General features: G+C 48.1%; 8 protein-coding genes across 8 annotated transcripts; 4 read left to right on the plus strand and 4 right to left on the minus strand.

Moving 5' to 3' along the window:
- Positions 1 to 1,107: 1,107 nt before the first annotated feature.
- On the plus strand, positions 1,108 to 2,559 carry K444DRAFT_630882 (uncharacterized protein; the record flags this gene model as incomplete). Its single annotated transcript, XM_024883276.1, has 1 exon — positions 1,108 to 2,559. One exon carries the CDS (start codon positions 1,108 to 1,110, stop codon positions 2,557 to 2,559), a length of 1,452 nt encoding a protein of 483 aa, XP_024736177.1.
- A 38-nt stretch (positions 2,560 to 2,597) lies between these two features.
- K444DRAFT_531673 (NAD(P)-binding protein) lies at positions 2,598 to 3,628 on the minus strand (the record flags this gene model as incomplete). The annotated part of the gene is made up of 3 exons (XM_024875013.1): positions 2,598 to 2,967; positions 3,023 to 3,371; positions 3,427 to 3,628. 3 exons carry the CDS (start codon positions 3,626 to 3,628, stop codon positions 2,598 to 2,600), a joined length of 921 nt encoding a protein of 306 aa, XP_024736178.1.
- A 706-nt stretch (positions 3,629 to 4,334) lies between these two features.
- Positions 4,335 to 5,277, minus strand: K444DRAFT_630884 (uncharacterized protein; the record flags this gene model as incomplete). The annotated part of the gene is made up of 3 exons (XM_024883277.1): positions 4,335 to 4,504; positions 4,556 to 5,053; positions 5,133 to 5,277. The coding sequence occupies 3 exons, from the start codon at positions 5,275 to 5,277 to the stop codon at positions 4,335 to 4,337; spliced, it is 813 nt and encodes a 270-aa protein (XP_024736179.1).
- A 1,654-nt stretch (positions 5,278 to 6,931) lies between these two features.
- Positions 6,932 to 11,870, minus strand: K444DRAFT_563504 (uncharacterized protein). The gene is made up of 4 exons (XM_024877026.1): positions 11,343 to 11,870; positions 11,091 to 11,281; positions 7,396 to 11,034; positions 6,932 to 7,343 (listed from the first exon to the last, which is right to left on the minus strand). The coding sequence occupies exons 1-4, from the start codon at positions 11,414 to 11,416 to the stop codon at positions 7,303 to 7,305; spliced, it is 3,945 nt and encodes a 1,314-aa protein (XP_024736180.1). The 5' UTR covers positions 11,417 to 11,870; the 3' UTR covers positions 6,932 to 7,302.
- A 452-nt stretch (positions 11,871 to 12,322) lies between these two features.
- On the minus strand, positions 12,323 to 14,264 carry K444DRAFT_653402 (uncharacterized protein; the record flags this gene model as incomplete). Its single annotated transcript, XM_024885878.1, has 6 exons — positions 12,323 to 13,125; positions 13,164 to 13,371; positions 13,464 to 13,615; positions 13,680 to 13,855; positions 14,013 to 14,165; positions 14,211 to 14,264. The coding sequence occupies 6 exons, from the start codon at positions 14,262 to 14,264 to the stop codon at positions 12,744 to 12,746; spliced, it is 1,125 nt and encodes a 374-aa protein (XP_024736181.1). The 3' UTR covers positions 12,323 to 12,743.
- Positions 14,265 to 14,610: 346 nt separating this feature from the next.
- Positions 14,611 to 15,428, plus strand: K444DRAFT_614064 (mitochondrial import translocase, subunit Tom22). The gene is made up of 3 exons (XM_024880470.1): positions 14,611 to 14,766; positions 14,818 to 15,110; positions 15,176 to 15,428. The coding sequence occupies exons 1-3, from the start codon at positions 14,676 to 14,678 to the stop codon at positions 15,248 to 15,250; spliced, it is 459 nt and encodes a 152-aa protein (XP_024736182.1). The 5' UTR covers positions 14,611 to 14,675; the 3' UTR covers positions 15,251 to 15,428.
- A 179-nt stretch (positions 15,429 to 15,607) lies between these two features.
- K444DRAFT_664388 (uncharacterized protein) lies at positions 15,608 to 17,499 on the plus strand. Its single transcript, XM_024886951.1, has 7 exons — positions 15,608 to 15,754; positions 15,830 to 15,909; positions 15,959 to 16,056; positions 16,107 to 16,630; positions 16,680 to 16,793; positions 16,847 to 16,957; positions 17,009 to 17,499. The coding sequence occupies exons 1-7, from the start codon at positions 15,660 to 15,662 to the stop codon at positions 17,430 to 17,432; spliced, it is 1,446 nt and encodes a 481-aa protein (XP_024736183.1). The 5' UTR covers positions 15,608 to 15,659; the 3' UTR covers positions 17,433 to 17,499.
- A 963-nt stretch (positions 17,500 to 18,462) lies between these two features.
- K444DRAFT_591485 (uncharacterized protein) lies at positions 18,463 to 21,479 on the plus strand. Its single transcript, XM_024878193.1, has 3 exons — positions 18,463 to 19,028; positions 19,135 to 20,803; positions 20,856 to 21,479. Exons 1-3 carry the CDS (start codon positions 18,698 to 18,700, stop codon positions 21,133 to 21,135), a joined length of 2,280 nt encoding a protein of 759 aa, XP_024736184.1. The 5' UTR covers positions 18,463 to 18,697; the 3' UTR covers positions 21,136 to 21,479.
- The last annotated feature ends 797 nt before the right edge of the window (positions 21,480 to 22,276 follow it).

Here is a 22,276-nt window from a genome sequence, read left to right on the forward strand (position 1 = left end):
TTTTAAGCCTAGCAGTGGCGTAGTGTGAATGAAATCCCAAACGAAACGAGATACAGATGCTTAGACGACAATCCTAAAGCCAACACCCGTAAGGTATCGCCATCTATAATATGACGGGAGTTCCGCAAATGGTATCCCACAGAAAACGGATTCGACAGTCCCAATTTGCGAGAAGATATGGCACATTAACTGGGGTGCAATCTCCAACAGCATCGTTTGAAAGTCAAACTTCGTAATCAAATTCTCTCCGGAAGAATTGAACGATCTCTGAATGTTCCAAAACGCTTGAGACATGGAAAGCGATATACCACAAAACTTACGGGACACTTACTCAGGTCAGCCAGGATGCAAATCCATTTCGTGTGTCTTGAATTCACCTTACAAATTCTAATGTACTACGCCGACTTCAGACATTGGGGGAGATGTATAAAACAACATTGATCTCAATTGTTCACTTGAATGCGAAAGTGACTGGTTTTCAACTCGAGACTGAAAGCTTGCCACTGAATTGACAATGTCAATGTCCCAGGCAGAGTTTGGACATTGAATGCCATGCGCAACATCACATTTACAAGGAATATGCTTACTTGAGCTCTGGATTGTGACAGCAATTGGACATCGGGGAAGATGTGTGCCCAGATCTCAGCACCAGCTCGAGGCAGAGCAAGGGAAGCCGGGGTTAAGTACGTCCTCAATTGCACCGCCTAAGACACATGATCCAAAAAATAAATAGGTATCTCAATTAAAGAGCAGGTCATTGGTTTTGAAATGCTCATTCTTGAAAACCTCGATCTTGAAGGACTATCGATCCATTGGAAAACTCTCCACGAGCCTTGTTTGGACAGCGTTGCTGCTTTAAAGAAGCAGCATCGCTATTCTTGAATCGAGACAAACTAGTTCCGAATCTGGTATGGTCGATGACTCTCGGCCAATTATGCATAAACGGGGTGGGTGGATTGGTAATGCCCTCCCAAATACTCCTCTTCCCATATTTCCCTTCCGTTTCTCGACATTCTCCCGTCTCTTGTACTGCTATGTGGTCTCTTAATTGAGCGCCTCCTCACAGGATTAAGGTTGTATCAACGAACAATCTTTCCATAGCCATCCATGGCGGCAAAAGAATTCGCTTTTGTCGAAGTCGACATCAACGGCCGAGTCACAGACAAGAACCACTTGCATACAATCCGGAAGCATATCATGAAGGACATTGGCAAAGCACGGCGGAAGCCAATCTTCTCGACTTCGCAGTACATAGCCAATAGCAACGTCACAACCCTCAGGGACATACGAGTGAACAAAACTCAAGAGGAAGATGATTTCATCATCCCGGCACCAGAATCTGGTTTTCTTGGCTCTGGCCGCATGAACCCCTTTCAGCGTTATCCCGTCCCAGTGGATATGGAGATCCTTTTTCTGATCGACCATCTTTATAATTGGCCAGACCCTCATTTGCGTCCATTTAAGGATACTTGGTTTCCCATCAGTATTTCCGATCCTGCCTTTTTCTACGAAGTCTTGTCCAATATCTCTGCTCATGTCTTCACGCTTCGCAACGGCTTGCAAAATGAAGACCACTGTCCTCAATCAATTGCCCTGCACTCACGAGCTATGCGCTCTGTCCGAGCACGATTACTCGACCCAGTCTTGGGAATCAGCGATGGCGTTATCGGTACCGTGCTCGCATTTGCCTCCTTCAGTCACCGGACGAACGATTGGGCTGAGTATGACCTCCATATGGCAGCACTTTATCGGATTATTGAAGCTCGAGGCGGCGTCTCCTGCCTTTCAAATAATCCAGTGCTAAGGCACCTCATTTCTGGAGTCGACCTTGCTGGCACCTGCTTTCTCGAACGGCCACGACCACTCTTTCCACTTCCAACGGCATCGGCCAATGAAAGCGCAATCAAAAATATGCCGTGGCCTGTACCCCAAACGCCGTACTACTACCAGAGCATCTGGAAACATGCATTCCGGGCTAACTCTCCCCTGTTGTCGATTTTCCACGATATCACTACACTTATGATGACGCTGAAGTCCGACTTGATGTGGAAGGAGAGCAGGCCCGAGACTGTATCCATTGATCAGAAGACAATGGGTTTATTGTTTGGCCGCCTGGGAGAACTTTCTGTGCCTGTTTCAGATATCACCGAGGACAGTCTCTTGGAAGAGTGCTGCAGACTGGCGACTCTTTTGCTCCTCGAGAAAGTTTCATCTCAATTCAACATTTTGGATTGTAGACTACACAGCACCGAACATCAACACATAACCAAGAATGTTCAAAAGCTTCATACCATCCTAATTACGAATATGCATTACAAGCAATGGATACTTTTCAAACCGCTCCTGAATTGGATTGCCTCTTTAGCCGCAATCTCGACATCCAGCGAGGAAATAAAACACGATTTCCTAGATTTGGTCGTCTATGCTGGCAGACTCATGGGATTGAATGGCTGGGATGAAGCGCTGATCACAGCCGCGAACATGCTATGGGTAGGGGGGTTTTTCGATGAGAGATATCACAGCATCACCAAGTGCTTTTCGTGGGAAAACTCTCAATGAATATCCGCTAGCTGCATTCACACATCTTCTCAACCACTTCATTGTTCCTGCTTCCCAAAGTAACGCCTCAAGGAAAGTTCCAAACTCTCTGGATTGATGTCTGGAAACTTGTCGTGGTCCCACGGCTTCGGCACTCCTTCCTCGTTCGGACCACCAATAATAGCTTTAAGAGAGTACCCCAGCTCTCTATCCACATCTCCCTCACTTGCATACTTTTTTGCCAAGGCATGGGCCTCCGACGTCTGATGATACGTGCAGGTGTATTTCTTCCCTTGGACGCGAGAGAGAGTCTCAATGACTTCCTCCCAACTATATGTTGCTGTGGGAATACGAAAAGTGCGACATGGATTCTCGGTTTCGAATTTGGATTCAAGCATCAGGACAGAAGCAACGACGTATTTAGCAATACTGTTCGGGCATATCAGTCAATAAGCACCAATTCACTGAAATAACTTTAGCTCACTCCAAAATTCCGGTGAACGGTTCCTTCTTCTCTTTCGGCCCAAAGAAGTCAAAAGTCCCCTGGTCCGGATCGACGCCAAATGCTGGATGTGCCGCATACTCCGCAAAACTGCCAGTGACCATCAGCGTATACCCAAAGCCCTTGTGATGTTCTGCTGCTTTGGTAAGGTGTTCACGTGTGATCTGTTTGTCGCGGAAGTACCGGTTGCTGAGATATGCGCCTTGCGAGATATCGGAGCCAAACTCTGAGGGGTAGAAATTCGTTACCCCAGCTGAGATGGCGACATCTATGATGGCGGGTTGGTGCTTCATGGCATGGTTACCCAACATGCAAATCACGATGGTGAAGCCTAGGGAGAAGTTAACCTTGGGCTCTCGAGAAGAGAGCGAGAAGATGATGCTTACCTTTGAAAGAGTTTGGCTCAAGAAAATTTCCCACAACGACCTCCATCCCTTCGCTGGAGATCTCGGCGAACTTGCCCACTTTTGGCAAATCGGCGAGTATCGCAACACGTGCGAATTTCGACTTCTGGGACAAGAATTCCTGGGCTACAGCACGGCCTATGTAGCCGCCTGCGCCAATGAGAAGAACTGATTGGGAAGACATCGGCTTTGAGGTTGGCCCCGAATTCGTTTCGAGAGGAGATTGATTGAATGTGTTATTCATGGCATAGTTGGAACTTTCAGAGAATTCTATCCCTTTATATACACATGATTTGGATGCCACAGAAACTAGTCTTCAAAACAAGGATTCCTGACACTAACCTAAGATGTTTCGAGGTCCCCCCCCCAATTGAAAATTTGGCGCTAAACAGATGATAAATCACTCTATATCTAACTTCGGACTCGAATCCTCGTAAAGCATAATTATTGAGAAGTGGTACTGTGACCCAAGGAACTCTGTCCCAGCAGCTAAGTTGACAAGGGACCTCTAAACAAATCGGGACTAGCGCTCCCCACAAAAACTCCATTCTTGCAAGACCGGAGGTTACAGAGAGGAACTACCCATAAGCTATCGGATATTCATGATCAGAATTCTGCCGATAGTTGACTGGGACTTTCCGATTGATAAGCAACGTAAACGAGGAAAGGGGCTGAAAAGGAAGAAGTCAGGAAAGGGTACAGAATCGATTCGATTATCCTTGTTTCCTTCCGGCCAGATCAGTCACTCCAAACTTTGAGAAGTAGAAGAAGCCTTACAGGACAGACTCGTTCGGCATCCATACAACTAATGCTCAGACGCCATGGGGCCATTTACGTCGAATAGCCACCAACTACCGTCTGTACAGCCCCTCAAAGGCGAGAATGCCCATTTAATAGCCCATACCTCGATCAGGATGATGAGAGCTAATCAGCCTGCAACCCTCACTATCTGCTGGTTCCCCACAACAACTCCAAACAAACCATTCGGGATTTTTCTCTACATCAAGCTCCTCTCTTTCGGCTTCCGAGAGTGGACAGTCTTCCACAATGGTCAAGTCTTCTATTTAGGTGTCAGTGCTGTCGCCTCAAGGAATCAGGGAATGAAGCACACCATCGTGAGAGAGACAGTCTTCATCACCATCGCCATCATACTCTTTTCCACAATAGGTGCAAGTCTCGATATTTTCAGATTCCATGCCCTCAAAGCTTCCTTCATCCTCCTCTTCTGCGCTCGAATCAGAGAGAGTGAGGACTTCAGGTGCTTGGGATGGCACTTCCACTTCGCTCTGTGTGGCCTTTGGAGCTTCAGCTTCGTTGGTGAAGTCAATCACAGAGTTGCTGGACTTTTTGTCGGAGTCGTCCACTTTCTGGTGCTTCGCATCAGGTGCAGATTCAGCTCCAGACTCTCTCTTCGGCGATGCAGCCAATCCTTCGGGATGCTTCTTCCCTTTATGTGGAACACAACCTCCCCAATTCCCCTCTCCTTCACAGCAAGTCCATTGCCACCCACTCCCATACTCATACATATCGATTGTGTCCTCCATCGGGCCAGTACTCCATTCTTTGTACTCTTCCCAGATCTCCGCGTCTTCGTTTAACTGCTTTCTCCCTGCCATGAGCTAATAATCAGCAATTACTCCCAAAGCCAAAGCTAAACTCGGATCCAGAAGGGAAACAAGGAGACTCACCAGGATGATATTCGCAAGGATCATGCTCGCCATCATTCAAATTGTGGTCAAACTCGCATTCACAATTCACGCAGGTGTCCAACTTTGGAACCAATTCCTCCACGCTAATCTCCTCCAACTTTCTCTTCTTGCCCTCAGCCTCCATTTTTCGGGATGTTCTTGAAATACTTCAATGTACGAAAATTGCAGTGGACAAATAACAACAACAACAACAACAACAACAGGTTCTTCTCACTTAAGTTACCGAGATTAATAATGTAGTCTGGCAAAAGGAAATTGAGAACGCGTCAAGTCCAAAGTGGCGTGTCGCGTCCCGCGTCGAAATCTGGACAGGGATTATGTCGATCACTGGGCCTTCCCTGGTGTCTAACTTTGAAGGTAAGACCAAGATACTTTAAATACGTTGATTGTACTGTACAAGCTCAGAAGAAGCTCAAGAACAAGACAACAAATATAGCCACCATACTAATCATACAGTCTACTAAGAAACGTGGGTGTGGACCCACTGACTCGTCCACATACTCCTCGGACTCATGAGAGTCTTTTTCTTCACATCCCTTGGGCCCTGGATCGCCGCCACAACAATCATACTTGAAGTACTCCTCATTGAGATCTACATCTAGCCCTTCCTTGTACTCATCTGGTAATTTTCCATCATAAATACCGGCAATTACCAGTTCTCCTATCCCGACTTAGAAATATTCTCACATGTAAGCAAATCGCAGTAATACCTGGGTGGGAGTGGCATTGGACCTGGTATTCATTGGGGTCGACATTGGTATCATAGTCTTCTCCGCATCTGCCGCAAATCTGGATATCCTCCCATGATTCTCGGCTTCGGCGTCGCTCGAGTCAGGGACCGTAATGATATTTGTGCTTTGGGTGCTTGCACCTCTTTTTTCACGACATCCAATAGATCAGCCACCGAATTTCTGAACTCCCCCTCAGAGCCGTCCAGCTTCTGCTGCTTCGCATCAGGGAGACCTTCATCAACTCCTTCCTTCCTCGTCCTCGTTATCGTTGAGCCCACCCTTAAAATACTGCTTGCCAGCATGCGGTCCCTTCAAGCAGCCCTCCTCATCCCCAAGCTTTCCACAACAAGTCCATTGCCACCCTTCCGCGTAGTCAGGGATGTCGCTAGTTTCGTACCTCGTTTGGCCCTCCCTATCGTCCTCAAAATCACCCCAGATACTTGCGTCTTCAAACATCTCCTTCGTTCCTATTTGAAGTCAACGAGCTGAGCCTGTGACCTCGGAATCGACGACTTACCCACATGCCAACTACAAACTTCTCCCTTGTTCAGTGTAACATTAAACTCCTCCCCGCAGTGACTACACGTGTCGAATCTTGGTACCAATACATCCGCACTAACATCATCCAACTTTCTCTTCCTCCCTTCAAACCCAACCTGGACGAGCAACAAAAGATGTGAGAACATTCCTACAGCGCGAATCCTCTTTGCACATACTGCCCATCCTGTTCCGTAGAGTCTTGGCGCTCGTGCCTTGAATTGCCATAATGAGGGGATCCATTCTTCTCCGAAATCAAGAACTATCAACTTTTGCTTGCCCAGAAATTGAATTGAGATGCTCACTCGAGTCTTCGATATACAGTTAACAAGTGGAGTAAGAATGCATCAAGGTGTTTACGTTGCGAGCCCAAAGAGTGAGCCTTGTCAGCCACCCGTCACGCGTTTGATGAGCACAAGGGGGGTGGGCGATCACTAGTCCCAGCCCGGCTAGTCAGGAGGCGGAACCATGAAAAGAAAAGGGATGCGGGGTTCAAGTTCGCACTTGCAGGAGGTTTTCTGATACGGGGTCTGCAGACTTCACTGGTCAAGAGGAAGGTCTACAACTTTAATTCTCAATTCTCAATCCATTCCTAGCCCCAAACACCGCCGTATATGCGGTGAAGTGCGCGCTAATTCTGAAGAAGACATACACTTATCTGTACACAAGCAAAAAAGGGTTGTGATCGAATAGGATCTGGTATCTGGTTTTGTCGCTACAAGAAAATTGAAATTGTGAAATGCAAAGCGTTATATCCATGCATCGTGACAGCGTGAAGTATTTGTTCTCTCCGTTACAAAAGGGAGTGCATGAATATATGAACATGAAGATGGTCCAGTCGATGGTGTGGTGAAGAGGGGGAGGTAGGCAATAATCGGTGCTCAGGCGAAGGCTGCCCACGAACGGTGAGCATCTTGCAAGACTGGTACATGTTAGCATAGGAAAGGGAAGAAAAGGCGGGTGAGAGATCATACCATTCAACACATGTCCTTGGCCGGCCCTGTCCTCGCACGCAATCTGGAGCTGGCCACCCTCAACAAAATCTAGTACAACGCTGTTTGGCAACTCCTGCATCTCTACATCTGGTATTGCAGGTGTCCTGAATTCAGTGAGATGAAATCTTTTTGTAGCTCCTGTATTGGTTTTATCCTTGGGATTTCCACTCGCAGTAAGAGCTGGTGACATAATGAGATTGCCCTGCGAATCGAGAAGCATTGATCGTCTCTTCCACAGGAGAGTGTCAGGGAATTGGACATTGACGTCTCCAATGTTGACACTTGTTGGCGTAGGAGTCAGCGAAGCAGAGGATGTTGCGGACTCGTTTGCGGGCTCGGGATCCTCCCTAACAGTTGGAGACACCGCGTGAGCAATGTTCTTCCTGCTTGAAGATAGCGATGAAGACATTCTTCTGAGCATTCGACTTGCTCTACCTGCCTTCTTATCGCCCTTCTCGTCACCAAGAGATGAGGAAGAGCCAGCGGTTCGGGGTGGAGAAAGAGTGTTGCCATTTGTGAGATCCTTACTGGAAATTGACAAGCGGCTGCTGAGTGACATCCTGGGAGATTGGTGAACAGATGGCGGGCGTGATGGGGATTTCATCGGAGACTTCAGCAAAGGAGAGGAAATATCACGATCAAGATTGATTGACCGGCGACGCTCGCTAATTGATGTCCGAGTATCGCTGATAAAGTCTTTGACAATGGTGATCGAAGATCTGCGCTCCTTAGTAGTAGTAGTTGTTGTTGTTCTCGACGCGGTCGAGAGTCGTCTTTCCTTTGATAGTCGTCTCTCCTGGATTGTCTCCTTTGGTGCTTCAACTGCCTTCTGGTGATCAATTACCAAAGGCGACTGCTTGAGATCGAGCGGTGTATAGTCTTCTGGGTTCTTTCCGGCTTCCGACTTGGCCGGGAAAGGCTGGGCTGGATCACGAACGATTCTTGCCGTAACAGAGATTGACTCGGGTCGCGAACGATTTGGTAGTTGAGCAGTAGGGATGGGACTGGATTTGAAGGCCTCGACTCGAGATTGGATAGAGCCAGATCTGTCACGTAATTTCAGTGTCTCGGGAGAAGATTCACGAGATATCGATGGTGAAGCATCTCCTTTGGTCAATGAGTTGGCACGTTCAGCAATTGATGGAGATCTGGAAGGTCCTCGACCGCTGCCTTTTCTAACAGAAAAGAACGCAGTTGACGCGCCTGGTGTGGGTCCAGTTGTGCTTGGAGGGGTACTGGCTCCTGCTCCAAGCTTCTCCAGTGCCTTGATTCTTTGAGATATTCCAGAACCTAGGTTAGCCTTCTTTGCCAGCGGCTGGGCAGACTGTTGGTTTACTTTGTCCAGGTATGCAGCAGCAGCAGACACCGAACGTGTTTTGGGTTTCTGTGTAGGCTGCACCGGAGTAGGCGTCTCAAGAAGTTTGGAATCAGAACCCTCTTTGCGAAAGGGGGAGGAGAATGCACGAGAGAATCTGCCTGGCTGTCCACTCTGCTTCTTTGGACTGGGAAACACAGGACTAATTGGTGATTTGGAGACTGAGATCGGCTTTGCTTCTTGGAAGACGGCAGACTGCAGCTCATCCATGAGTTCATCATCAGAGGAAAAGTTAGCCTCCGAATTAGCACCACTCCTGTCAGCGGGGTCGATATCGGTCCGGATCGGCTCGACCAAGCCCCTCCGCTTTCGCTTCGCCACGTTTCCATTCTCATCATCTCCTTCGGTGAATGATCGATCTGTAGAAAACGTGCTCTTGACGGGTGACTTTGGAGGCATGGTAGCATGAATGATGGTGGGAACAGGTTCCTTGGGTATTTCCGGAGCAGTTACTGTAGCTTTGAGATCTTGAACACTGAATTTTGAGCGTGGGATCCTCCATTCCTTGAGTTGACTCTCCGGTGATGCTGGTTGGACGGTGACTTCTGTCTCAGGCTCGATCTCTGGCTCAGCGGTATAAGCCTGGATTGTAGACGTTGAAAGTTCTGATTCTATAGTAAGGGAGGAGACCGCCTCTTCCACCTGCTGAGCCATAAGTTCAGATTCTGTCTTGAGCTCGGCAGGAACAGACTGAACTGTTGACGTTGAACGTTCTGAGTCTGGAGGGTTAGAGAAATCAACTTCAACTTGGTGGGTGGTCGACACCGAGTCGGGCTCCTGGGGCGCCTTTGGTGCTTCTAGCGCCTCTGCTATAGTTCCCGTGACTTCCGAGTGACCTTCTGCAACTTCATGAGCCTCCAATTGAACTTGTGGTTCTTCAGTCGATGCCGGTCTTGAAACAGCCATATCTTTGTTCTCTATAGTACTCATTGTGATCTGTTCAGGTACTTGGCTAATCTCTAGCGTTGGTGATTTATCTTCAGATGTATTTTTACGGAGGGTGGTTTGTTTAAAGTTATTTGGTTCCTGGATTGTCTCATCTGTCGATTCCGAAATTGATGAGGCTCTTGTCGATTCGGCCTGTTCAGATGGGCCCACGGGAGAAACTGGGTATGAATCAGATCGGGTCGCGTCCGATTCGTCTGTTTTCAATGTTGAACTGGCGTCAAAGGCAATGCCGGAGTCATCACCTTTGGACATATCATCTAGCATGGCTAACGTGTGAGGTATCTCTTTCGGAGCTTCAGATACTGAGCTCTTGCTTGGAGTCGTGGGGTTGGTCAAGCTTTCGTCTGGAGGTGGAAATCCCGGACTTGCTGGAGGTGCAGCATTTTTCTTTTTGCGAAGTTCCATTGCTTTCATCAGTCGCGCCTTCTCAGGGGTTATGGCAGGAGTTTTTGGAGCTAGGATATTTGGTGACATTAAAGGTTTAGAACCAGTATTAGAGCTCGTAGATGGACGTCCACCACTTGTGTGAGGTCGGACTAGACCAGGCGAAACGGGAGAGAGCATGCCTTCCGGCACCGGCGGAGGTGAAAGAGTCATACTAGGTGGTTCGGATGGGTACTGCGATTGTGGCCTTTCTTTGCCCTTTCTAGAGCCTCTGGAGAACAATTTTAGACCGGCTGGGAGTGTTGATACAGGACGGTAGAAAGATGAAGCACTTGATGTGTGCGGCCGTCCTCCTACATCAAGAGATGGTCTTGGGCCAAGCTTGATTTTTGGTTTCCCGTTTGAACCGTACGAAGCGTAGCTGTGAAAGTCGGGTCTGGTTGATTGTGAAGACTTTCGAGGTTCCGCAACAGATCGAGTAGGCGACTGAGATCGAATTTCGGAAGGTCGGAGGTCCCTACTCGTAGAGGATACCGTTTCAGCGTCCGCGGCCATAGACTGGTAACTTGCAGAAGGCGGCAGACCGGTCGGGAGCTCTGGAGGTGGGGAAGATGGAAGCAGTGAAGGTGTTCCGCCAGAGACTGAAGGGGATTTGGCCGTAAGAGGGCGTTCCTCTTGGACCGTAGATTGTCTTTTTGCACGTTGGTCCTCCTCAGCGTCCTCTACAATTTCCATGAGGCGTCGTCTTCGCAGAGAACTTGTAGATGAGGAGGTCGATCCTGACGCAGTATGTAGAGAGCAAGCGGCAGAAAGGGTGGTGTCTCGGAGCTCTTTCGACGAGGCGATGGGGAAGACGGTATCGTGAGGGGAAAATCGTTCTGTAACTGCGTTGAAATGGACAGTCACTCGTGCTATCAAAAGTCAATTTTCATCCGAAGATTGTCGCATTCGTCCGACAGAAGCTCACCTTGCACCAATCTCGAGCATTCCTCCGGCACATATTTGATGACAACATTTCTCCTCCTGTAGCGCAGAAATCCAAATAGCGGCGCCGCAGGTTCTTCGTACTGTGCAATTGTGTTTCGAATCTCCACGATGCCTCCATTACCTCGCCCTAGCAGCTCCACCTGGTCCCGAGCAACATAATTGAGGAGGAACCTGCGATATTGGTCAGTACTTTGATTCAAATTTGTGCAGTGCTTCGCAGGTCGAAGCTCACCATCCTCCGGGCTCTGCTGCCGCAGTATCATGGGCCTCTTTGATCTTCAGATCATCCAAACCATTCAGCGACATTGCCCTGCGATCCGGATTGCGAGAGGAGGATCAGCTCTTTGCGTTTCAGGGCCCTCAGTCGTCGCTAATAACTCTATCTGCGCTTTCAGGGGTAAGCTGATGCCGCAACATTATACGGCCAGAGCAGCTCCTCTGCCGCCAGCAGATTCGGGTCGTCCAGTATCCAAAATGACAGGCACGGTCAGATTGCGACAAGCACTTCGGGATGGAATTCGAGACTTTGGGGCGCGTCGTGGAAGAGACCAAAATTTCTCCTGCACTCCTGGGGATGTCGAACAGCCAAAGGCTAAAACCCAATCTGGACAAAGCAATTAATTAACCGACGAACCGTCTGGTGCGGGCGTCAACGAGGCTTCGTGACAGCGCGAAAGTATATTGGCAATGGATTGTGTGATAGATAAGAATAGATGGAAAGGATGTTCGTTCTGCATGAATCGGTTTCGATGGATCATGCATAGCGTTTCTTCGAAGAGGTGCAACACACTGTGTCCGGGTGGGCTGGCAGTTTCCGCTATGACCTCTCCTCGTGGCTTCCTCCCGCACAGATCCCTCTTGCAGTCAGGTCAATTTAAGGAGACTAATGAAGAGTAGCCAATCAGGGGCAAGAAAATGGGATTTTATGCATCGACGCACTGGCGACGTTATCCCCAGGCCCTGCAATCCGGTAGTAATTGGTCGTGGGGAAGAGTGCCGTCGCAACTCTGCAACGTTCACTCAGTGGAGCGTGGATCAAAAACACACTATAATCCAGGGTTTGATATATGCTCTGGATTATACATGTGGAGACCCCAAGACTCTGCGATCAGAAGGCAGTATCGTTGTGAATTGTCAAGAGATAAGGATGTTTTCCCAATATCAGGTTCCCTCTGCGTGTAACCTTGTAAGAGGTCTCACTAACTCACCTACAAGTGGAAAACGTGAGGTTAGAGAGCCTCGAGCAATACCCAGTAAAGATATTTAGTTAACTGGCAAAACCGGCAATACCATTCACCTGCCAGCCGACACTCTCCCAATCCCATAATGTAATCTCACACAATTAATACCCATCCAAGGTATTTGACGTAGCAGCAAGGGAGGCCAGTGGCCGAAGTGCACGTCTCATTCCGGGTGCCGTTAATTCTGACGCGAAGTCGAACGCGAGCCAGCAATGAATGAAGGCCAGTCAAGCCTTCACAGATTGCCAGCCTCCGCGTTTTCGCCATCTTGCTTTACGAGCGTATTCATATGCGTCTTCTCAATTATTGCTCCATTGCGCTTCAGGGTCCACGTGCGGATCCTGGGGTTGGGAACGAATCTTACGTCTGTTAAGTGGCATAAGCCAATGAAGTCAACATCGATAGTCCCCCTCCAGCTCCATCCCTTTCTTGCTGAAAGTATGGGACTGAACGTTTTTGTCTGAATCGAGTTGAGTCTCGCCTTCTCCAGTCTCAGACCCACGCCATCGATATCGCCAGGTAGGTCTTCGAGCAGTGGGCTTGTCTTTGGCACCAAGGAAGGTTACTTTCTCAGTATAAACTACTTGAGTCTTCATCCCCTTATATTCGGGAAGCATATGCATTTCAACATCTGAATCTTCGCCCATAACTTCTCGTTTCCGCTTTTTCGACGTGGATTCAGACTTCGGCACCAAAATTGGCTTTTCGAATCTCACAACTCCTTCCACAACTCTTAAATGAAATGTACCATCAAGTTGTTGTTCCCCTGTCTTGCTTCGAGGTACAGGTCGAGGGTCCATGTTGGGTCACACTGGGGACTCCATCCACCTTCAATTTCAAGGCACTCAGTCTTGTATGAGCCTCGAATGTCCCAAGAACTACCAGAAGCTGGGAAATTTGCTAACGAAGTTGCCTTCTTTGCCGTGCTTCGTTTCTCTGCAAATGCAGTCTTTCTCGCAGCGATAAGATGCGCCTGGTAAGGCAGGGCCATCGAAGGGGTCGCGTCTAGGCTTGGTGAATCTTAACCACGACTCTCTGGGAATAACTCTTTCTCGCTGTTTGTTTTGTTTTGAGGCCCCTTGTGCATTGGGCCAATGGTTAGGCGTACTTACCTCGATGGAGCACTTGCCATCCCCGCCGCAGGGGGAAGCATTGACTCTGAACCGCTCTGAGCGGCACCCGGTGCTTTGGTCTTTTCCTTGGGAACAGATTTCGGGCCCGGTTGTCTGGGAGTTTGGGTTTTCGTTTGTTCGGAGGCAAAAGTCTGTTTAGACCTAGCAGCCTCCTCTCGACTTCTCGCATCTGCTTCTAGACAGCGTCTCGCCCACCGATCGGGAGATGGCTTCTTGTTGTTTGTCCATGGTGCATCAACTGAGCAAGTCCCGAGTCCCATAGCCTTAGCTGCATTCGCCAGCGCAAGCCGATTAATGCAAATCTTGACGACAACTATGTCAAGATTCGCAGGTCGTCCGGTTCTGCCCTTACGGAAAGCTTGCCTCAAAACCTTACTGGGATTGCCTTGGCTTTCTGCTTACCGTCTTTAAGGAATTATAAGAACGACCTCTGGCAGCCGTGTTCTTTTTCTTGAATCCTTATTCAATTCCGTTTCGGCGCTCTTCAGTTCTGGGTGTATCTTCTTCTTTGCTTCCCCGAAGGCGAACTTGCAAATCGTGGATAGAACCAGAGTGATTTAAACGGCGGAAAGCGTCTTGCACGTTCCAGTATGCTACGAGCTTCTTCTTGAGTTCTTTTGGTTCGGCGCCGGCTTCGGTAGTCTTAGGTGGGATGAGCTTCTCAGCATGGGCATCGTGAAACTATCCATCTTTGTAGTGCATTTCTCCAGAGCAAGCGCCTTTGACTGATTTTTGAATGTGCCCAAGAGGCGCAATGACAATAAGATGAAGGTAGGCCATGGCAAGATCACCGAGAAGAACATAATTGTGCACTGTGGAGGGAGTTAGACTTTGGATGCCATATTCAGGGACCGGTGGGGCCATGTTGTCCACGGCCCGTTTCTGCACAGCAGGACTGGCTCAATTTCTCCGAGTAGAAGACAGCAGGTTTGAAACATTGTCCTGTACGAAATTTCGCGTGAACAAATGGAAGACGAGGCTTTGGTGATGTCTGTCTTGGATTCTTGAGCACGAAACTCTCGCGTCGTTCCTTATCCGCACGTGATACGCTAGCAGGGGTCGTTAGCTCCTTTCCTGTTCCAAAAAAGTTCCTCCGACCTTGAGCTTTCAAGACGGAGACCTCGACGACTCGACCGATCAACGCCCATACAAACATCAACTCCTCGTCCTATTACTTGAAGAACTGCCAAAATGGTCGAGTTAGTAGAAGTTGAGGATGAGTCCTTTGAGACCAAGCAAGCAGGCCCTGAGGAGAACGACGACGACTACTACACTGATACCGGTTTGTTCTTTGCTCATGAGCCATGACGGCCAATTCTAATAGTCTGTTCAGACTCCGAAATCTCTACCGACGATGAAGACAATGTCCCTCAGGAGGAAACGCTGGCAGAACGATTGCTTGCGCTTCGAGACATAATTCCCCCTACAACCCGATCATACATCTCCAACAAAGTCGAGACTACTGCAGGCTGGATCAAATCGGGACTCTTATTCGGTGGCAAGACGTTGTGGGTTGTAAGCACGAGTGCGTTACTGTTGGGTGTGCCGTGGGCGTTGGCCTTTGCGGAGGAACAGCAGATGGTTGAGATGGAGAAGGAGATGAAGATGCGAGATATGGGTGGAGAGGTATGCGCATCCAATCCATTAACGGGCTTCCAGCACTTTGCAAAAATAACTGACAGTTTGACCAGCTGCTTAACCCCGGAACGACCGCTAGCGCATTGAACGCTCAACTCTCTGCGCAACAAGGCAAACCAGCGTTGTAATGATGAGGACGAACGAGGGGCGTGGAAGCAAAGGGAATTTGGGGCAAATAGATGAATGATTGCGTTGTATATTAGGGAGCGTTGGACGGCTGCATAATCAGGGAGCCTCTGAAGTCACAAGCCCATATTGTAAAATTAGATCTCATCTCATAAAGAACACAAATTGTTCTGCATCTCCCCCTGCTCATTTCCATGCTCTATTTGACTTGCCATTTGTACAAAGAATCGGAAACCCCCTTTCAAGAACTTGGGTCCGGCAAAATTTTGCCATGTTTCACGGAGCTGCCCGAATCCAGCCACGGCATGCAAGGCTACCTTGCGTCTCGCGAGTGCCTCGAGAAAACATCACCAAAGGATCTTCCTCAGAACATCAACTCTCAAGCATGTTCTAGACTCGAAACCAATGTAAATGCACCGAATGTCTTCCTCGTTCTCGAAGCGTGTTTCTCTCCTCCCAAGGAGCCTAAGGAATGACAAACGTGAACGACGACGGCAGACAACCTAGTACGTCCAAAGCACGCCTCGAAGGCCACAGTACTGGCCTAGACTGATGGGCAAATTGCTGACTCCAAAACACAGCCCTTTGGCCAATTCGTCTCGCAAAAAGGATAGAAGATGGCCCCTTGTCCTGAGGTTCTGGAAAGGCTCGATTCACGGAAGTATGGCGATCCCTTTTACTGCCCACCCAGTTTCTGACCTACACGATAGCAATACTCTTTCCAGTTACCATGCATTCCATCCTGGCAGCCTTCATTGTTTATGTGAACCAGCACATAAATAGCGACTTCAATCTACCAAGCAGCATCGTGAGCCTCATCACGCCCAGCTTATATAATTAGCTCCTGACAGCATTCAGATCCCGTCCCTGTCCATCGTCGTGGGTCTGATGCTTGTTTTCCGAAATCAAACAGCTTACTCCAGATTCTGGAATGGCCGGTGCCATCTAAACACTGTAACAACAGCTGTTCGATGTCTCTCGCGTCAGATTCTCGTTCTTGTCCCAGCGCCAACGTTTTCTGGCCTCCAGTCAATAAGTTCATTCGACTCTTTGATTCCTAGACTTCCCAGAGATTCAACAAATGTCGACAAGGCACCGGCTTTGGGAGAAACAGCTCTATTGCCAGCGGATCAAGCAAAGACAATCGAGACAGTCAAAATCTTGATTGCAATGTTGTACACTATCAAGAACCATCTCAGAGCTGAATGGGGAGTTGCACTCAGTCCAGGAACGAGCCTTACCGCCGACGGCCAGGAAGCTAACACGGATGAGTATAAAGACTTGTTACCTCTTGGCTTGAAGGGTTATGAGCACCGGGGACTGGGCCTGACTCTAGAATTGGCATGTTTTGTGGAGAAATACATCCAATTGGGTGTAAAGAAGTATGGCCACGTCCTCCCAAGACCGTTACCAATACTTATATAAATCTAGAGGGTGGTTTCATAATGCGGCTTCAGGAACCATGCTTTCCCACCTGAATGCTCTTACTTCAGCCTATGGAAGCATGGAGGTCATTCGTCTTGTTCCAATCCCAGTGGCTCATCTGTCAGTTTCTTCACCACAATCACTCCCAGTACAACTCTAACAAACCACCCCAGCATTCATCACAAGCAAACTCTTGCGCTATTCTGTGGCATTCTCCCCTTTGCGATGGCCTCGGAAATGGACTGGTGGTGCGTCCCGTTGGTAGCCTTTGTTTCCTTTACTTTGTAAGTTAAGATATTATTCTTCCTAACGACAACTTGCTCATTTTCGACAAGATATGGCATTGAAGGTATCGCTGCAACATATGAAGACCCATTTGGTGTGGCTAAAATCGATATCAACATGGACGACATTGTCGAAGACACTCGGCGAGAAGTTGAAGTTTTATTGACTGCCTGGGAGACTCAAGGCCCTGGGAATGGAGGTATCTTTCGGCCTCGTGTTGGTGAGCAAACTATGTCACCAAGATCAGATAATAGCAGTGACTATGAAGTTGGTGCAATGGGTAGTAGCGAGGAGACTGTGGCAAAAAACAGAGTACGGTTTGCGGTCGGTGATTTGAGTGGGGAAAGATATAAAGATGATGATACAACGGAGGTGAGAGGGCTGAAACCTTCCAGGCTCGGAAGTGCTGCGAGTCCAGATACGACCCGTGAGGAAACAGGGAACGATGGGTCCGAGTACTTTGAAGTTGCGTAGCACCACCTAAGGCTAGATTTAAATTCAGATGGTGCAACAAAAATGGATCACAGAAGTTGGCTGAAACTTACGCTCTGCTTGTACCACTCTCGCTCGACCTAGGCAAATTATAAAAAGGACCCCCCCCTTCTACTAAAAAGGACCCCCCTAAAATTTTAAAAAGGACCCCCCCCTAGAATTATATATAGAGCTTTGAGAAGTAATTATTAGACTTAGATTTAATAGTTTCATAAGACGAGTATACAAAAATATTAGAAGGAAGTAGTATTTTTCATGATCTTTGAGAGAGATAGCACGTGATAAGCCCCCCTTTTTGCCTAAGAGCTATTATAAGCTCTAAGCTTAATGAAGTTAATACTAGTTAGCTAATGTCGTAATCCGAATCGAGAATCTGGGGTAGGTTAATAAGGCGGAATAGGGAGTTTTTTGTAAAGTCCCTTGAAGTCACGGGATCTGGCTTGGTTATGAGCCCCCTAGAGCCCAGGATTATTCCTACGCTAAAAGTAAGGACCCTAGCTAAGAGGTTAAGGGACCTAGTAGAAACCAAAGCAGATACTACTAAATATAAGGCTCTTATTATAGTACTATTACCGTATGATCTCTGGATTTAGTCTAGTACGATCATTTCGCTTAGTCAGTTCTCACGCTTCACTTAAGTTCTTTTCTAGCTAGCTTTAATTAACTCTATTTATGAGAAATGCAACTCCCTACTTTGCGATCTTTGCGTGCATTAACTCTTTTTTTGGTGGTTTTGGCTATCTAGGGGGGGGGTCCTTTTTAAAATTTTAGGGGGGTCCTTTTTAGTAGAAGGGGGGGGTCCTTTTTATAATTTGCCCTCGACCTACGGGCAACGCCTTCTCCCTGAACATTATACAGTCTAAGAGCCTTATAATTGGCTAATCGAATCCTTCTTGATCGATCACCTTCAGAGGCGTCAAGAAAGGTGAAAGCCGCGGGATTCACTTGCTAAAGTAGTGCTCACGTGAATGCGCGTCTCCTTCGGGCATAAAACTTTCTATCCGAACCTCGCGAGGAACACAACCACAACCACCTTCGCCATTGAGCAGAAGCAAACCCTAACTCCTCAAGCTCCTTTCAGTGGCACTTCCATCTCCGAATACCTTCCCGTCTCTGCAACATCAACTCCCGCGCACTTTCGCGAAACACTTTCACGTCATACCCCGCGGCAGAAACCTCTCGAGGAGACGCGCCACCTCTGTCTTCAGACAAACCCCAACGCCAAACAATGCAATAGCGCGGCTACGATGCCTTCTAACTTCGAGCGTAAAGCACGTCGGAAGCAACAAACACGTCTGACCTTTGATCCCGTCGATCGAAGTTCCTCTCCAACAAACTTGTCGCCCGCCAAGGTACGTTACGAGATGCCCGGCAAGAAGCAACGACCAACACCTATCTCAAGCTTCACAGGCTTGGTGAACGACTCAGAAAGTGAAGATGTGCTGTCTTCTACTATGAAGGATGATTTCAGCAATGATACCTCTGCAGCGGCGAAAGAGAATCAGAAGCTGCCTTTCAAGGCTTTGCCTACACCTGCGAAGTCTTCTCAACAGCCGGCAAAGGTTGATACATCTTTAGGTGCGTTCACTTTTCACTTCCATAAACGCGCAGAGTATATTTCACTCTGCTATTCTAAGTAATCGCTTTGAGGAAATTGTAGTTGATGCTAATAACTGGTCTCCAGATGAACTCGAAGAATCCGAAGACGAACCCGAGAGCAACGCACGGAAGACTCGGAGCTCCTTCATACGCAGCATAGACTCGTCGAAGAAGAAGCACCGCCGCCACACAATGGGTCTTGATGGAACGTATAGTTCATCTAATGGTTCAGCACCGGAAGATAATGCTTATACACCATCAAAGAAGAAGGCGAAGCGGACCCCGATCAAGACTCCTACAAAAGGAAAGGCTATCGTCATTAATAGCGACAGCGAAGTTGAATCGGCCATGGCTCTACCTTCACGATCCAACAGATCATCTGCAAAGAAGCAAAAGTCTATCACGTTGTCAGACAGTAGTGAAGATGAGATTGTTCAAACAACCACGAGATCATCTCAGCGTCGCCAATCTTCTCTCAGAAATGGCAAGATCTCTCGAGGTTCACCTGCTTCAAGCTCACGAATGAGGAGGCAGAGGACGACAATTATGGACGAGTCGGACAGTGAGGAAGATGATATCAGATCTTCACCACCAAAGCGCTTAGCACGTCTTGCGATCCCAGACGACGATGAAGACGAGCAAGATATTCGGTCTCCGTCGCCACGAAAGCCGCGTGCAAGAGCAACTATTGAGTCCGAAGAAGACGAATCGCAACCCATTGTTTCACCTTTGAAGCGTACGAGAAAGCCGGTTGAGTCTGACGATTCAGACATTGTTTTATCTCCAACAAAACGTCGACGTAATTCGCGGCAGCGAGACGTTGACCTTTCAAGTGACAGTGATCTTCCTTCTCCGAGGACGATAGCTGCAAACCTCACGAGACAGTCTAAGTCCACAAGCAAGACACCGCCTCGTTTTACTCGACAACAAAAGACTGTTCGTCGACATAGGACCGAGAAAGAGAAGAAGATGGAGTTACTCAAACGCCGACGAGCGGGCGAGAATATCGATACAGTAACTGATTCATCGGAGTCGGCTTCAGACGAGGATGATGATGAAGAAGGACTTCAACAACTCTCTGAGTTTGAGGATGAAGAACCCAGCCCAGATAATGCCAGAAAGCCTACGAAACCTGCAAAACGCGCTACTCGTTATCCAAATTCCGGTAGTGAGACAGATACCGATGGCTTTGTTATTGAGGACGAGGAGGGTCCTCTCGGCATCCCCGCCCATCTAGCCGAAATTCCTCTCGAGTTCACCTCAGCTGCGCACAAACCAATAAAAGAACATTTCAGAGACGTAGTTGAGTGGATGGTACATAATAAAGTCAATCCTGGGTTTGAGTGGAAGGATCCAGTATATGAGACGGCATTCCGAAAAGTCGATCAAGAATGCGGAGGCTTTGCTGATAGCAAGTTTGTCTCCACCCAATGGACTGCTGAATTCACCAAGGCTATCTATGCCAGACCCATTCTCGAAATCAGAGAACTGAATCCTGGAGAGGGAATTGATGTCCTGGGAGAGGCGAAGTGTGAAGCTTGCAACCATCGAAAGCATGTTCCTACCTTTTCTCTTCAGCTCAAGGGAAAGGCATATAGCAAGGTCACGCTTGAAGATATTGATAAGGACAGCGACAGCGACGAGGAGTCAGATGACGATGATTCTGAATCCGATTCTGACGATTCGAGCGCACTAAGTGTAGATGAGAGGGGAGCAACGCTTCTGAGTGAGGATAAGCAGTGGTTTGCTGGTCGGTGAGTAAAACTTCAAATCATCCACCAGTGCGCAACTAAACCCTAAATCTAGCGTCTGCAAATTCAACGCGGAGCAAGCCCACACCTTAATCCACTGGAAGTGGCATCTCAACGATTGGGTTGTTAGTCGACTTGAAGACGAAGGAGAATGCACTCCAGCGAAACTTGCCGAGCGTGACAAGATGAAGGGCAAACAAAGACACAAGTACGCTAATAAGATCGTCGATCGCTGGCAAGATGAGGGCATCATCAAGACGCTATACAAGGACTTCAAGTCCCAAAAGGACACGGCTCGCGAGTTACAGGCTCAAAAGCGTGGAGGATGGAAGTGAGCACTTCTCACTTGATCTCACAATAGGAGAGAATTAGATATGAAGATGGAGAAGAAGGGATTCCCAACCTTTTGGCCTACCGAGTGTTGGCTAATCGGTACGGAGTCCACATATGCTTGTTGAATTTTTGTTGGACTAAGATACCATTTCCTTCTCTTCAATTCGATACATGCAGCAAAGTAACGAGGTAGCTAGATCTTGGCATTCATGAGATGAGGTGGATTTCATGCTGATCGATCGATGATGGATACCACAAGCTGCTTACGAATAATGAGAGACGACGAGATGACGAGTGGGAGCATCGATAGTGGAATAAAAAAACTCTAAATGAATGATCCAACTGCCCTTCGAACCTTTATTTCCTATCCTCTTTTTATGTCTTGCTCCATCATCCCCGACCCCTAAATCCCGGTTGGATTGTGAAAGGAGCCGATTGAGCCATCACTCCTTGCTATCACTGTATTTCAAAACACTAATTCTCCCTCCTCTTGGAGTAATTGGCGCCTCGATTTCTTCTCACGAGACGGAAATCAAAAGAGGGGTTCCCGGCTGGCATCTGGACCCCCCAATTGCAGTGGCTTTTCAGATATGTCTTTGGGGGTCTGCAAGAGAGGGAGGGGCTGTAGGTTGATCGCCGGCTAGGAGATTTATGGTGTAAGATGGTTTGTCGGAGGACCAGTTGAGGAGGACTGTTTGGCCCTACCAGGAAAAGCGGGGATTAGGGCGTGGTGTGGAAGAGAGAGAAGGGATTCGAGAGATGCACGGTGGGGTTCAAAGGTGTGTTCATCGTGAGGGGGTCTTGGGAAGTGACTGTGGTTGCGAGGAGGAGGGAATGGAGGGGAGGCCTGAGGGACATTTCTGGTTCGGTGTTAATTGCTTGGGCGTTCATAGTGTTTGAAGCTGTGCTGGAAGATTGATTGATGGGATGAATGAAGTATTGGAATAGATCCATGTGCTTTTCTTCAGAGCTCAGGGGTGATAAATGGTTTATCGTGATCTACATGGGGCAACGAGGTGTTACTTACTTAAACTAAGAGGACTAGGTCAGCATTTACTGAAGTACCTGTACAATCTCACGATCACCCAAGAGGTTTTCATTTGCATATCCACTTGGCAATGGTTCAGAGAACGAGTATGTCGA

The sequence above is a fragment of the Hyaloscypha bicolor genome (assembly GCF_002865645.1).
Source record: "Hyaloscypha bicolor E unplaced genomic scaffold K444scaffold_87, whole genome shotgun sequence".
Classification (NCBI taxonomy): Eukaryota; Fungi; Ascomycota; class Leotiomycetes; order Helotiales; family Hyaloscyphaceae; genus Hyaloscypha; species Hyaloscypha bicolor.